Source organism: Hemiscyllium ocellatum, chromosome 22 (genome assembly GCF_020745735.1).
Source record: "Hemiscyllium ocellatum isolate sHemOce1 chromosome 22, sHemOce1.pat.X.cur, whole genome shotgun sequence".
Classification (NCBI taxonomy): Eukaryota; Metazoa; Chordata; class Chondrichthyes; order Orectolobiformes; family Hemiscylliidae; genus Hemiscyllium; species Hemiscyllium ocellatum.
In genome coordinates, this window is record NC_083422.1 from 46,863,896 (window position 1) to 46,876,306 (window position 12,411).

At 42.7% G+C, this 12,411-nt stretch overlaps 1 protein-coding gene across 3 annotated transcripts in view; it reads right to left on the reverse strand.

The window, feature by feature from the left end:
• slka (STE20-like kinase a) overlaps positions 1-12,355 on the reverse strand; it is a 170,543-nt gene extending 158,188 nt beyond the window's left edge. For all 3 annotated transcript variants that reach the window (XM_060842164.1, XM_060842162.1, XM_060842161.1), the window contains exon 1: positions 11,510-12,355. In XM_060842164.1, the coding sequence (XP_060698147.1) occupies positions 11,510-11,659 (150 nt within the window). In that variant the 5' untranslated portion in view covers positions 11,660-12,355. The remainder of the gene's footprint in view (positions 1-11,509) is intronic.
• Positions 12,356-12,411: the final 56 nt, after the last annotated feature.

The window sequence follows — 12,411 nt, forward strand, 5'->3', positions numbered from 1 at the left end:
AAAATGATAGTCTTCAGCCAATTCCATATACTTTTCATGCCATCAAGAAACTACTACAGGATACTGCAAAGGCTATGGGCCCTAACAACATTTTGCCAACAGTACTGAAGATGTCTGCTCTAGAAATTTTCCACTCTGCTTGCCCAAACTGTTCACAATAATGACATCAATGCAATAATGTTGAAAATTGCCTAGGTATGTCCTGTACACAAAATGTGGAGGTGCCAATTTGGACTGAGGTGAACAAAGTCAGACATCACACAATACCAGGTTATAGTCCAAGATGTTTATTTGAAATCACAAGCATTCAGAGCGTAGCCCCTTCATCAGGTGAAAGCTTGCAATTTCAAATAAACCTATTGGACTATGACTTGGTGTTGTGTAATTTCTGACTCTTGTACACAGAAAGCAAGATGATTCAAACTTGGCCTATTAGCAGGAGAAAGTGAGGACTGCAGATGCTGGAGTTCAGAGTCGAAAAGTATGGTGCTGGAAAAGTACAGATCAGGCAGCATCTAAGGAGCAGGAGGATCAACATTTCGGGCATAAGGCTTTCATCAGGAATAAGCACCTCACCAAACAAATTTTCATCAGTGATATGATGAAAAGCATCATCAACAGTGCTATCATGCAGCACTTACTTAGCATTAACCTCAAAAGCAATTGACTCTCAGTTTAGATTCCATCAGGCCACTCAGCTCTGGACCTCATTATAGCCTTAGTTCTAACATGAACAGAAAGAATGAATTCTAAAGATGAGGTGCGAGTGATGGCGCTGGGCATCAAGAATGCATTCAACTGAGTACGGCATCACAGAGCTCTTGCAAAACTAGAGTCAATGGGAATCAGGGGGAGAACTCTCCTCTGGTTGAAGTCAAACCTGGGAAATAAAGAGAATGATTGTGGCTGTTAGAGGTCAGTCATCTCAACTCCAATAGATCTTCAGGGTACTGTGCTAGGACCAACCATCTTCAACTAGTTCATTAATGACATTCCCTCTAATCATAAGGTCAAAAGTGGGATAATCACAGATGATTGCACAATTTTCACCACCATTTGTTATTCCCCAGATTCTGAAGCAGTCCATGTTCAAATGCAGCAAAACTGAAATAATATCCAGATTTGAACTGATAAATAGCAAACAAAATTCATGTCACCCAAGTACCAGGCAATGCCCATCTCAGATAGGTCAGAATCTAGCAATTGCCCCCCAAAATTCAATGTTTCCTGATGAAGGGCTTATGCCCGAAACGTCGAATTTCCTGTTCCTTGGATGCTGCCTGACCTGCTGCACTTTTCCAGCAACACATTTTCAGCTCTGATCTCCAGCATCTGCAGACCTCACTTTCTCCCCCAAAATTCAATGCAATAACCATCACTGAATTGGCACCACATCCACATGCATTCACTCTGGCTGACAATGACACTCATTAGCAGAAGTATCTTCTACAAGATGCATTACAGAAATTCACCAGGGCTCCTCAAGCAGCACATTTCAAATGCATGAAGAATGCATGGGAACACAACCACCTTTAAGTTTCCGTCCAAGCAATTTACTGCCCTGACTTGGATCACCATGTTTTCAGCATTGCTTGGTCAAAATCCTTAAACCTGCAAATGTGTTGCTGGTCAAAGCACAGCAGGCCAGGCAGCATCTCAGGAACAGAGAATTCGACGTTTCGAGCATAAGCCCTTCATCAGGAATACGTCGTGGGTGCATTTACAACAAACAGAATGAGGTCAGCTCAAGACCACATCCTAAAGAGCAACCAGATGGATAATAAATGCTGGCATAGCCAGCAGTGAGCAGGCCTCCTGAGTGAATTTTTTTTTTAAAAATCACATCATATTCTTCTAAATTCGAAATATTCAGTCTCATATGGCAAAATCTATCTCAGAAATCAGCCTGATGAACATTTTCTGAACTGTTTCCAATGCAAGTATATGCCTACTTTTGGTAACCAAAACTGTATACAGTATTCCAGGTCTGATCTCAACAATGCTGTGTACAACTGTAGAAAGATTTCCTTGTTTTTATATTTCTTCTCTTTGCAATAAAATCAAACATTCTATTTATCTTCCTAATCACTTGCTGCATCTTCATGCTGATAATTGTAATTCATGTACAGGACACCCAGATTCTTCTGTAGTGAACATTGGTGTGATATTGCACATTTATATCATGTCCAACTTTTCCATATTTCTTGAGAAAAGTGGAACCCTTTACATTTTCACACATTACATGCCACCTATCACTTATTTGTTTGTTCTATCTATCAATATCCCATGAGTGATGTGTATCTGTTTAAGAATCATTTAAGTTTGGACTTCAAACTTCTGAATTAGTGTCAAATGAGTTTCTCTTTGCATGTGAAAGGTTTAACAATTTAGTTTACATATTGCTACAGCTATGTCCTTTTAAAGGTTCGCTTTCAGAACTAGTGAGTTTGCGCATTCATTCGTGGGTTTCAAGACCGAGCAAGGTAAACAAATGCATATCAAGGTTTCTGTTACAAATTCCTAGAATGTCTTTTTAAGCTCAAGGAAATACCTATACACTGGGGAAAAGATTTTTTTGGGGGATTTTTGGTTTGGGACAGTTCTGTAGAAGTCCTTGGGAAGATAGATGCATAAAATAGTGCTCATCAGAAAGGGAATAGATCAAAAAATAGTCTAATGGGTTTAGTAGTAATCCAAACCCTGAAGTGCTTACATGAAGGTGTGAACATTTGAACTCTGGTAAATAAAAATTCCAAAATGGAATCAGATTTTCAAGACTAGGAGTTGCAGTCACAGTTAAATTAATCTTATTTACGTGTCAAAGAAAGGGATTCTTTGCTGGTTTGAGCACTATATAATGAGTTCTTTTGTGTACATAAAGAGGTATTTTGGGAATTTGTAAAAGGAGTATTCTGGATTATGTTTTACAATGCTTCAATATCCCTATACTTGTGTTATATAAATATTATGTTTATTCCATTTCATCTTAATTTATTTTGTGAAATGAAGTTCTATTTTGTTAAAACCAAATCTGCAACATTACATGCTTATGTTCCATCAAAAGACCATCTTGTTAAAAACCAAAACAAACGATGACCTTTCAAGCTCGGTTTCATTTGGGATCTGATGGTCTGGTAATAACAATAGCTCCACACGAGAGTGTGTGTGTGTGTGTGTGTGTGTGTGTGGTGGGGGGATTAATAAAGAAAGGAGCTCAGTACAATATGCAGTAGCCATCACTAAGAGAAGGTGCTGGGGAAGCAAAAGCTAAAAGATCTAAAGATGTCAAAATCATCTGGACTGGATTAATTACTTCCCAGAGTTCTGAAAGAGGTAGTGAGGACATTGTGGAGGCATTAGGGAGGATCCCAGAGACTGGAAAATGGCTCATGTAAAACCCATGTTTAAGAAGGGAGGGAGGCAGAAGACAACAAACAATAGACTTGGTCATTGGTAAGATTTCAAAGTCCATTTTTAAGTATGAGTTTATGAGTACTTTGAAGTGGATGATGAAACAGGGCTGCATCAACATGGCCTCATCATGGGGAGGTAATGAGTAAATTAGACCAAGTATAGCCAGTGGACATGATCTATTTGGGTTTTCAGAAGGCCTTTGACAAGATACCTCACAGTCAGCTGTTAAGTAAGATAACGGCCCATGGCGTTAAGGGCAAGGTACCGACATGAGTAAAAAATTGGTTGACTGGCTGAAGGCAGACTGTGGGATAAAGTGGGTTTTTTTTTCCTAAGATGGTAGCTAGTACTAGTGGAGTTCTGCAGGGGTCAGCACTGGGACCATTACTATTCCTGTTAATGATGTGAACGAAACAACTGTCAGCATTGTTGCTAAGTTTGCAGATGACACAGAGATAGGTGGAGCGACAGCGTTAAAGGAGCAGGGAAATTGTCAGAAGGAATTGGACAGGCTAGAAGAATGGATAAACAAGTTGCAGATAGAATACAATGTGGGAAACCATGTGTTTATGCACTTTGATAAGAAGAATAGAGACGTAGGCTATTTTCTACACAGGAAAGGCTTCAGAAATCTGAAACACAGAGTGACTTAGGCATCTTAATTCATGATTCTCTTAAGGTTAACATGCACATTCAGTTGGCAGTTAGGAAGGCAAATGCAATGTTAGCATTCAGTATGAGAAGGTTACAATACAAGAGTACTGCTGAAGCTGTACAAGGATCTGGTCAGACTGCATCTGGCCCTATGTTTAAGGATGCTGTAGCCTTTGGAGAGATCTTTAAGAATGATGCCGAGGATGTGGGGCTTATCATATGAGAAGTGGTTGAGGACTGTGGGTCTGTACTAGATAGCGTTTTTAAGGATGAGGAGCAATCTCATTGAAATCAGTGGAATACTCAGAGGCCTGGATAGAGTAAATATGGAGAAGATGTTTCCACTAGTAGGAGTAATTTGGACCCAAGGGCACAACTCAGAGTGAAGGCATGACCGTTTAGAACTGAGATGAGGAGAAATTTCTTCAGCCAGAAGGAGGTGAATTTGTGGAACTCACAGCCTCTTCAGCCTTCTGTGGCAAAGTCGTTGAATGTCTTTAAGATAATAGATAGGTTCTTGATTAGTAAGGGGATCAAAGGATATTGGGAGAAGACAAAAGGATATAGGGAGAAGGCAGAAGAATGGGATTGACAAAATGTATCAACCATGGTTGAATAACAGAGCAAACTTGATGGGCTAAATGGTTTAATACTGCTCCTCTATCTTATGAGACCATAATACTTTGCTGACTCTGTTCCCTTCACAATTTGCTTCCCTACCTATCTTCTTAGCATCATCAGCAAATTTGGATACAATATAGTTTGTCCCTTTATCCAAGTCATTAACATAGATTGCAAATAGTTGAGGTCACAGCACTGATCCCTGTGGCTCACACTATTTAGCTCATCAACCCAAAATGTTTCATTTACCCAGACTTTGTTTCCTGTTCTCACTAATATATCAACCTTAACATTACAAGCACTATCTTGTGCAGTAAGTAACTTTTTACTTGGCAACTTATTGAATACTTTTTGGATTACCAAATACATGTTTACTGGTTCCTCTTTATCAGTCTAATTTGTTACACCCTCAAAAGAATCTAATACACAATTTCCTTTTCATAAAACTACTTTCGCTTCCTTGTACAATGATTTTCCAAATAGGCCAATATATTGCCTTGTCAACAATATTTCAAGCAATTTCCCAAAGAGTGATGTTAGACTAACTAGCCTACCACTTCCAGCTTTCAGTCCATCTCCTTGCTTGAATAGTGACGTTATTTTTCTGGATGTGATGGAGGTTGGTACAATTACAACATTTAAAAAGCACCTGGATGGATACATGAATAGAAAGGCAAATGCAGGCAAATGGGACTAGCTCAGGTGGGGATGTCTGGTCGGCACAGATGAGTTGGACCGAAGAGTCTATTTCTGTACCATGCGACTGAGTTATCAAGAAGTTTGGAAGATTCAAGGAAGTAGCTGGATTGGACATAAAGACCCAAGGTGGCCATCAGATCCAGGCTTGTAAACATAATTTTCCTAGTAGAATCTTTCCTCTAACAATAGACATTATGTTAAGTACATTGCTTTGCATCTTGACTTTCACACATCCTTGCAACACTGAGTGTTCTGTGAAGATATCTGAAACACTTCTTTGAAATCTCTGCCATTTCTTTTATTCTCTGTTGTTAATTCCCCAGTCTCATCTTCTAAGGAACCAACACTACCTCTTATCTTCAATACTCATAAAAAAGCTTTTTACCATCTGTTATTACATTTCTTGCTATTTTTCTCTCTCTCTGACTTTTTTCATTTTTTTGTTATCCTTCACTACTTTCCCAGTCTTTTCACCCATCACTAATCTTTCTACATCTTTTCTTTCAATTTAATATTAACCTTAAGTTCTTTAGTTAGCTATTGATGTTGTATCCTTCACCCTGCATTGTTGTTTTTCAGTGGAATACATTTTTGTTGAGTTATGATTAAATGATTTACTTCTTTCCTTTTCTTTAACTTCCAGGCAAAGAGATTCTACAATGTGATCTTTTGAAAAAAAATTCATTGCTCAGAACTCTATTGCTCTTATCATTTCAAACAAAGTCATCCTACCTTCCTTTTCATTTATCTTATAGAATCTCTACATTGTAGAAACAGGACCTTCGACCAGTCCACATCAACTCTCCAAAGAACATCTCACCCAGCCTCACTCCCCTACCCTATCCCTGTAACCCATGGCTAATCCAGATATCTATACAGCCCTGGACACTTTGTTGGCTACGTAGAACAGTCCATCTTAAGTAGTTACACCGGCACCACTCCCCACCTATTCCTCTGCTACACTGATGACTGCATTGACGCCACCTCGTGCTCCCGCGAGGAGGTTGAGCAATTCATCAACTTCACCAACACATTCCACCCTGACCTTAAATTTACCTGGACCATCTCGGCCACATCTGTCCCCTTCCTAGACCTCTCCATCTCCATTAATGATGACCAACTTGACACCGGCATTTTTTACAAACCCACCGACTCCCACAGCTACCTGGATTACACCTCTTCCCACCCGATCTCCTGGAAAAGCGCTATCCCGTATTCCCAATACCTCCGCCGTATCTGCTCCCAGGAGCTCCAGCTCCAGTTCCACAGAACACACCGGATGGCTCCATCTTTAGAGACCGCAATTTCCCTTCCCACATGTTTAAAGATGCCCTCCAATGCATCTCGTCCACATCCCACACCGCCGCCCTCAGACCCCACCCCTCCAATCGTAACAAGGACAGAACACCCCTGGTGCTCACCTTCCACCCTACAAACCTTTGCATAAACCAAATCATCCGCCGACATTTCCGCCACCTCCAAACAGACCCCACCACCAGGGATATATTTCCCTCACCATCCCTCTCCACCTTCCACAAAGACCATTCCCTCTGTGACTACCTGGTTAGGTCCATGCCCCCCTACAACCCACCCTCCCGTCCTGGCACCTTCCCTTGCCACCACAGGAATTGCAAAGCCTGCGCCCACACCTCCTCCCTCACTCCATCCAAGGCCCTAGAGGAGCCTTCCACATCCATCAAAGTTTTACCTGCACATATCATTTATTGTATCCTTGCTCCTGATCCGGACTCCTCTACATTGGGGAGACTGGACGCCTCCTAGCAGAGCGCTTTAGGGAACATCCCTGGGACACCCACACCCCTCTGTGGCCCAACATTTCAACTCTCCCTCCCACTCTGCCGAGGACGTGGAGGTCTTGGGCCTCCTTCACCGCCGCTCCCTCACCACCAGACGCCTGGAGGAAGAACGCCTCGTCTTCCGCCTCGGAACTCTTCAACCCCAGGGCATCAATGTGGACTTCAACAGTTTCCTCATTTCCCCTTCCCCCACCTCACCCCAGTTCCAAACTTCCAGCTCAGCACTGTCACCATGACATGTCCTACCTGCCTATCTTCTTTTCCACCTATCCATTCCACCCTCTCCTCCCTGACCTATGACCTTCATCTCCTCCCCCACTCACCTATTGTACTCTATGCTACTTTCTCCCCACCCCCAACCTCCTCTCATTTATCTCTCCACCCTTCAGGCACTCTGTCTGTATTCCTGATTAAGGGCTTTTGCCCGAAATGTCGATTTTACTGCTCCTCGGATGCTGCCTGAACTGCTGTGCTCTTCCAGCACCACTAATCCAGAATCTGGCTTCCAGCATCTGCAGTCATTGTTTTTACCTATTATGGGCAATTTAGCATGGCCAATCCACTTAGTCTGCATATCTTTGGACTGTGGGAGGTAACCAGAGCACCCAGAGGAAACCCACACAGACAAAGGGAGAAAATGCAAACTACACAGACAATCAGCCGAAGCTAGTACTGAACCTGGGTCCCTGGTGCTGTGAGGCAGCAGTGCTAACCACTGAGCCACCATGCCATATTATTCTTGTCTTCCAAAATATTCAATATACTTGTCCTAGTTGTGGATGCTTCTGCTTCCATATCCATATCTCTGTAAGGATCATATCAGACTCACTTATTTCTATTTGTGCAGTCAACCAATTCATCATACACTAAATATTCTGATTTAGAGATGCCGGTGTTGTACTGGGGTGTACAAAGTTAAAAATCATACAACAGCAGGTTATAGTCCAACTGGTTTAATTGGAAGCACTAGCTCCTTCATCAGGTGGTTGTGGAATACACAATTATAAGTTACAGAATTTATAGCAAAGGTTTACAAAACTTTTTTTAAAAAGTTACATTTTCAGGTTAACTTTACAACTGGTGTCAGCTCAGATAAAGTTAACCTGAGAATGTAACTTCTTTAAAAGGTTTTGTGATTTATATATGAAAGAAGAGAAACTAACATGGTCATTCTAACAGATGATAGACTTAACAAACAATCATGGTATTTTTCAATGTATAATTTCAGCTACATCACACTGTAAACTTTCGCTATAAATTTGGTGTCTTACAATTGTGTACTCCACAACCAGCTGAAGGAGCAGCGCTCCGAAAGCTAATGCTTCCAATTAAACTGTTGGACTATAACCTGGTGTTGCGTGATTTTTAACTAAATATTCTATGTACACTCAGATAAAGGCTCTGTGTTTCTGTCTTTTTGCCATTTACCTTTACTTTACTTCTTTGTTGTTATTCTGTGCCAATTTATCTGTGACTCAAGTAAATCCAGACATTAACGCCATTGTTGTTGTCTTTTTTTTCCTTTAAGTTTAAGTTTAATTCCTAGTTGCTTGCACTTCACCTGCAGAATCTCATCCTCAGATTTATGTCTTCTTCCTTCTATCTATTCCTTTTTACTTCCCCTGCTTGAATTGCTCCCAGCTGCACAGTGCCATGATCAGTTTACCCTTTCTCCCTACAGAACCTGGTCTCAGAGTCAGAGATGTACAGCATGGAAACAGACCCTTCATTCCAACCCATCCATGCCAACCAGATATCCCAACTCAATCTAGTCCCACGGGCCAGCACCCGGCCCATATCCCTCCAAACCCTTCCTATTCATTTACCTATCCACATGCCTCTTAACTGATGCAATTGTACCAGCCTCCACCACTTCCATGAGCAGCTCATTCCATACATGTACCACCCTCTGTGTGAAAACATTGCCCCTTAGGTCTCTTTTATATCTTTCCCCTCTCACCCTAAACCTATGCCCTATAGTTCTGGACTCTCCAACTCCAGGGAAAAGTCTTTGCCTCTTTACCCTATCAATGTCCCTCATAATTTTGTAAACCTCTAAGGTCACTCCTCAGCCTCCGACACTCCAGGGAAAACAGCCCCAGCCTGTTCAGCCTCTCCCTATAGCTCAAATCTTCCAACCCTGGCAACATCCTTGAAATGGTTCCGAAAAGATTTACAAGTTTCAAAACATCTTTCCGATAGGAAGGAAACCAGAACTGCACGCAATATTCCAACAGTGGCCTAACCAATGTCCTGTACAGCCGCAGCATGACCGCCCAACTCCTGTACTCAATACTGTGACCAAGGAAAGCATACCAAATGCCTTCTTCACTATCCTATCTACCTGCAGCTCCACTTTCAGGGAGCTATGAACCTGCATTCCAAGGTCTCTTTGTTCAGCAACACTCGCAAGGACCTTACCATTAAGTGTATAAGTCTTGGTAAGAATAGCTTTCCCAAGATGCAGCACCTCACATTTATCTGAATTAAACACCATCTGCCACTTCTCAGCCCATTGGCCCATCTGGTCAAGATCCTGTTGTATTCTGAGGTAACCCTCCTCGCTGTCCACTACACCTCCAATTTTGGTGACATCTGCAAGCTTACTAACTTAACCTCTTACGCTCGCATCCAAATCATTTATGTAAATGACAAAAAATAGATCCTTGTCGCACTCCACTGGTCACAGGCCTCCAGTCTGAAAAACAACTCTCCACCCCCACCCTCTGTCTTCTACCTATGAGCCAGCTCAGTATCCAAATGGCTGGTTCTCCATGTATTCTGTGAGATCTAACCTTGCTAATCAGTCTCCCATGGGGAACCTTGTCGAACGCCTTACTGGAGGAGAAAGTGAGGACTGCAGATGCTGGAGATCAGAGCTGAAAATGTGTTGCTGGAAAAGCGCAGCAGGTCAGGCAGCATCTAAGGAGCAAGAGAATCAACATTTCGGGCATGAGCTCTTCTTCAGGGAGAAGGGCTCATGCCCAAAACGTCGATTCTCCTGCTCCTTGGAACGCTTTACTGAAGTCAAGCTGCAAGAACCTCGAACCTTTTAGACAATCGCAAGAGGTAAACATCCTCCAGCACTGAAGAAGGGCTCATGCCCGAAACGTCGATTCTCCTGTTCCCTGGATGCTGCCTGGCCTGCTGCGCTTTTCCAGCAACACATTTTCAGTATCCTCCAGCACTACCTTGTACATCCAGATATTCGCCTCTTCTACAGTCTCAGCCTCCCTTCCCTGGCTTCAGACCAATTTTGAAGTACCTACCTAGTAGTTACCCCTGAAACAAGATATCCAAGGAACTTTCTTTCTCCCCTTTCAATATAAAGCACTCAATTCCAGCTCAGCAATCTGGAGCCAAGGTTCCTCAAGCTGCAGATAGTCACTGGATATGTAGTGCTATAAATTACACTGGCATCCACCAACTACAGGTATAACATGTATTGGGCCCTACAATCTTGATTATGTTTCAATAATAAGATTTCAAATTTAGAAATATCACTCAAACTCATCTGCAGTTATATCAAGCTGTTTAATCGGGTGAGCTATAACTTTAATACATCTGTAACCCTCCTGAGTTAAATTACTGACTGCATTTAGAATATTAAAAAATTAAATAATCGCATGCTTGCTTATTTAAATAAAGCCTTAAATGCTCACCAGATGCAGGGGCTAATTAAAAATGGGTGCACCTCAACTACTTCAACACAGAATTCTCAGTTGCACCAAATTCCCAAGTTAGCACTCAGAGCCCCACAGACAGTGCTCTCACTTACATTTACAGTGACAATCTAATAAAATCTCTCCTGCACCAAGTTTGCCCCTAAGGGAAGAAAACTTATTTTTAAAGCCTGGACAACAGTTTTCATTGCTGAAAAATGTGTTGCTGGAAAAGGATTCCTGAAGAAGGGCTTATGCCCAAAACGTCGATTCTCCTGCTCCTTGGATGCTGCCTGACCTGCTGCGCTTTTCCAGCAACACATTTTTCAGCTCTGATTTCCAGCATCTGCAGTCCTCACTTTCTCCAACAGTTTTTATTGACAGGCACGTAACATGCAGTGAACTCTACTAACCAACAGCATCCATAGTGCAACTATGCAAAGTGCTGTTCCTAAAAAGCAATCAGCATGCTACCACTTTTATTTATCTCAACTGCTCTCTGACCTTTACAAATTTAAAAGTTTCCCGCTTTTCAAATCATCCTTTTTATCTAAGTTTCTCTGACAACAATTTAGACCTACAACTATTTATCATAACGTACGACAATCTCCCTTCTAACAAGTTTAGCAGTTTTGCCCTCACCTTATAGACCTTGCCAAAAGCTCCATCTCCCAGCTCACCGATGATCTGCCAGACCTCTTCGGGGTTTACATCCTTTTTCACATGTTCAAACTGTTTTTTCTTCTTCTCCCCACCAATCTTGAAGATCTTCCGAAAGTTAAAGAAGGACATTTTCAGATCCTAACAGGTCTTCTATACTTTCAAATCTAAAATGTAAGTGGATCACTCCTAGTCCTCGGCATCACTCCAGAAGGCGCTGATCCTGTAGTTCACTCCAGAACATTCTCAATAAAATGCAAATCCAGTGATCTAGATCCTGTGTTTTCGCTCCAGAACCTTCCAGACACTATGTGAACTCTCTTTTTACCCTGGATCACTTCAATTTTTGCATTTCACTCGGAATCACTCAGGTTTTGCTGCTGATTGCCCCTGCTGTATCGTGGGCTCTTTCAGTCGCAGGTTTTCCTCCAGAACACTCCAAGCCAGACTTTGATCCAATTCACTCCTGATAACCTTGCTCAGTCTGGTTCACTTCTTCTGCTCATCACTTCTTTAATCGCTCTCACCTCCGACTTTCACTCCAGGTCCTCCAGAGACCTACCCAAACGCGGTACGGGTCAATTCCCAACGTCCGCCGCTTCTCCTGGGCCAGCACCTTCTCCCGGCCCGGGCCGCGGGCTCCAGCTGGCCGCCGCTACGAAGGAAAAGGACGGTTCTCGGTGATTTCCGGTGGGAGCCGCCGTTCACGGGCCCGGAATCCGTCTCTCTGTCGCCACCCCGCTCGGTGCGCGCACCCCCAACCAGCCGTGGCCGTGACCCGAGCTCGCCACCACCGCCTCGCGCTCCGACCGTTACTGTCTCCAGAGTGACAGGGAGAATCGGCCAATCAGCGACAGGCGGCCGTGGAGGAGGCGGGCCCAAGT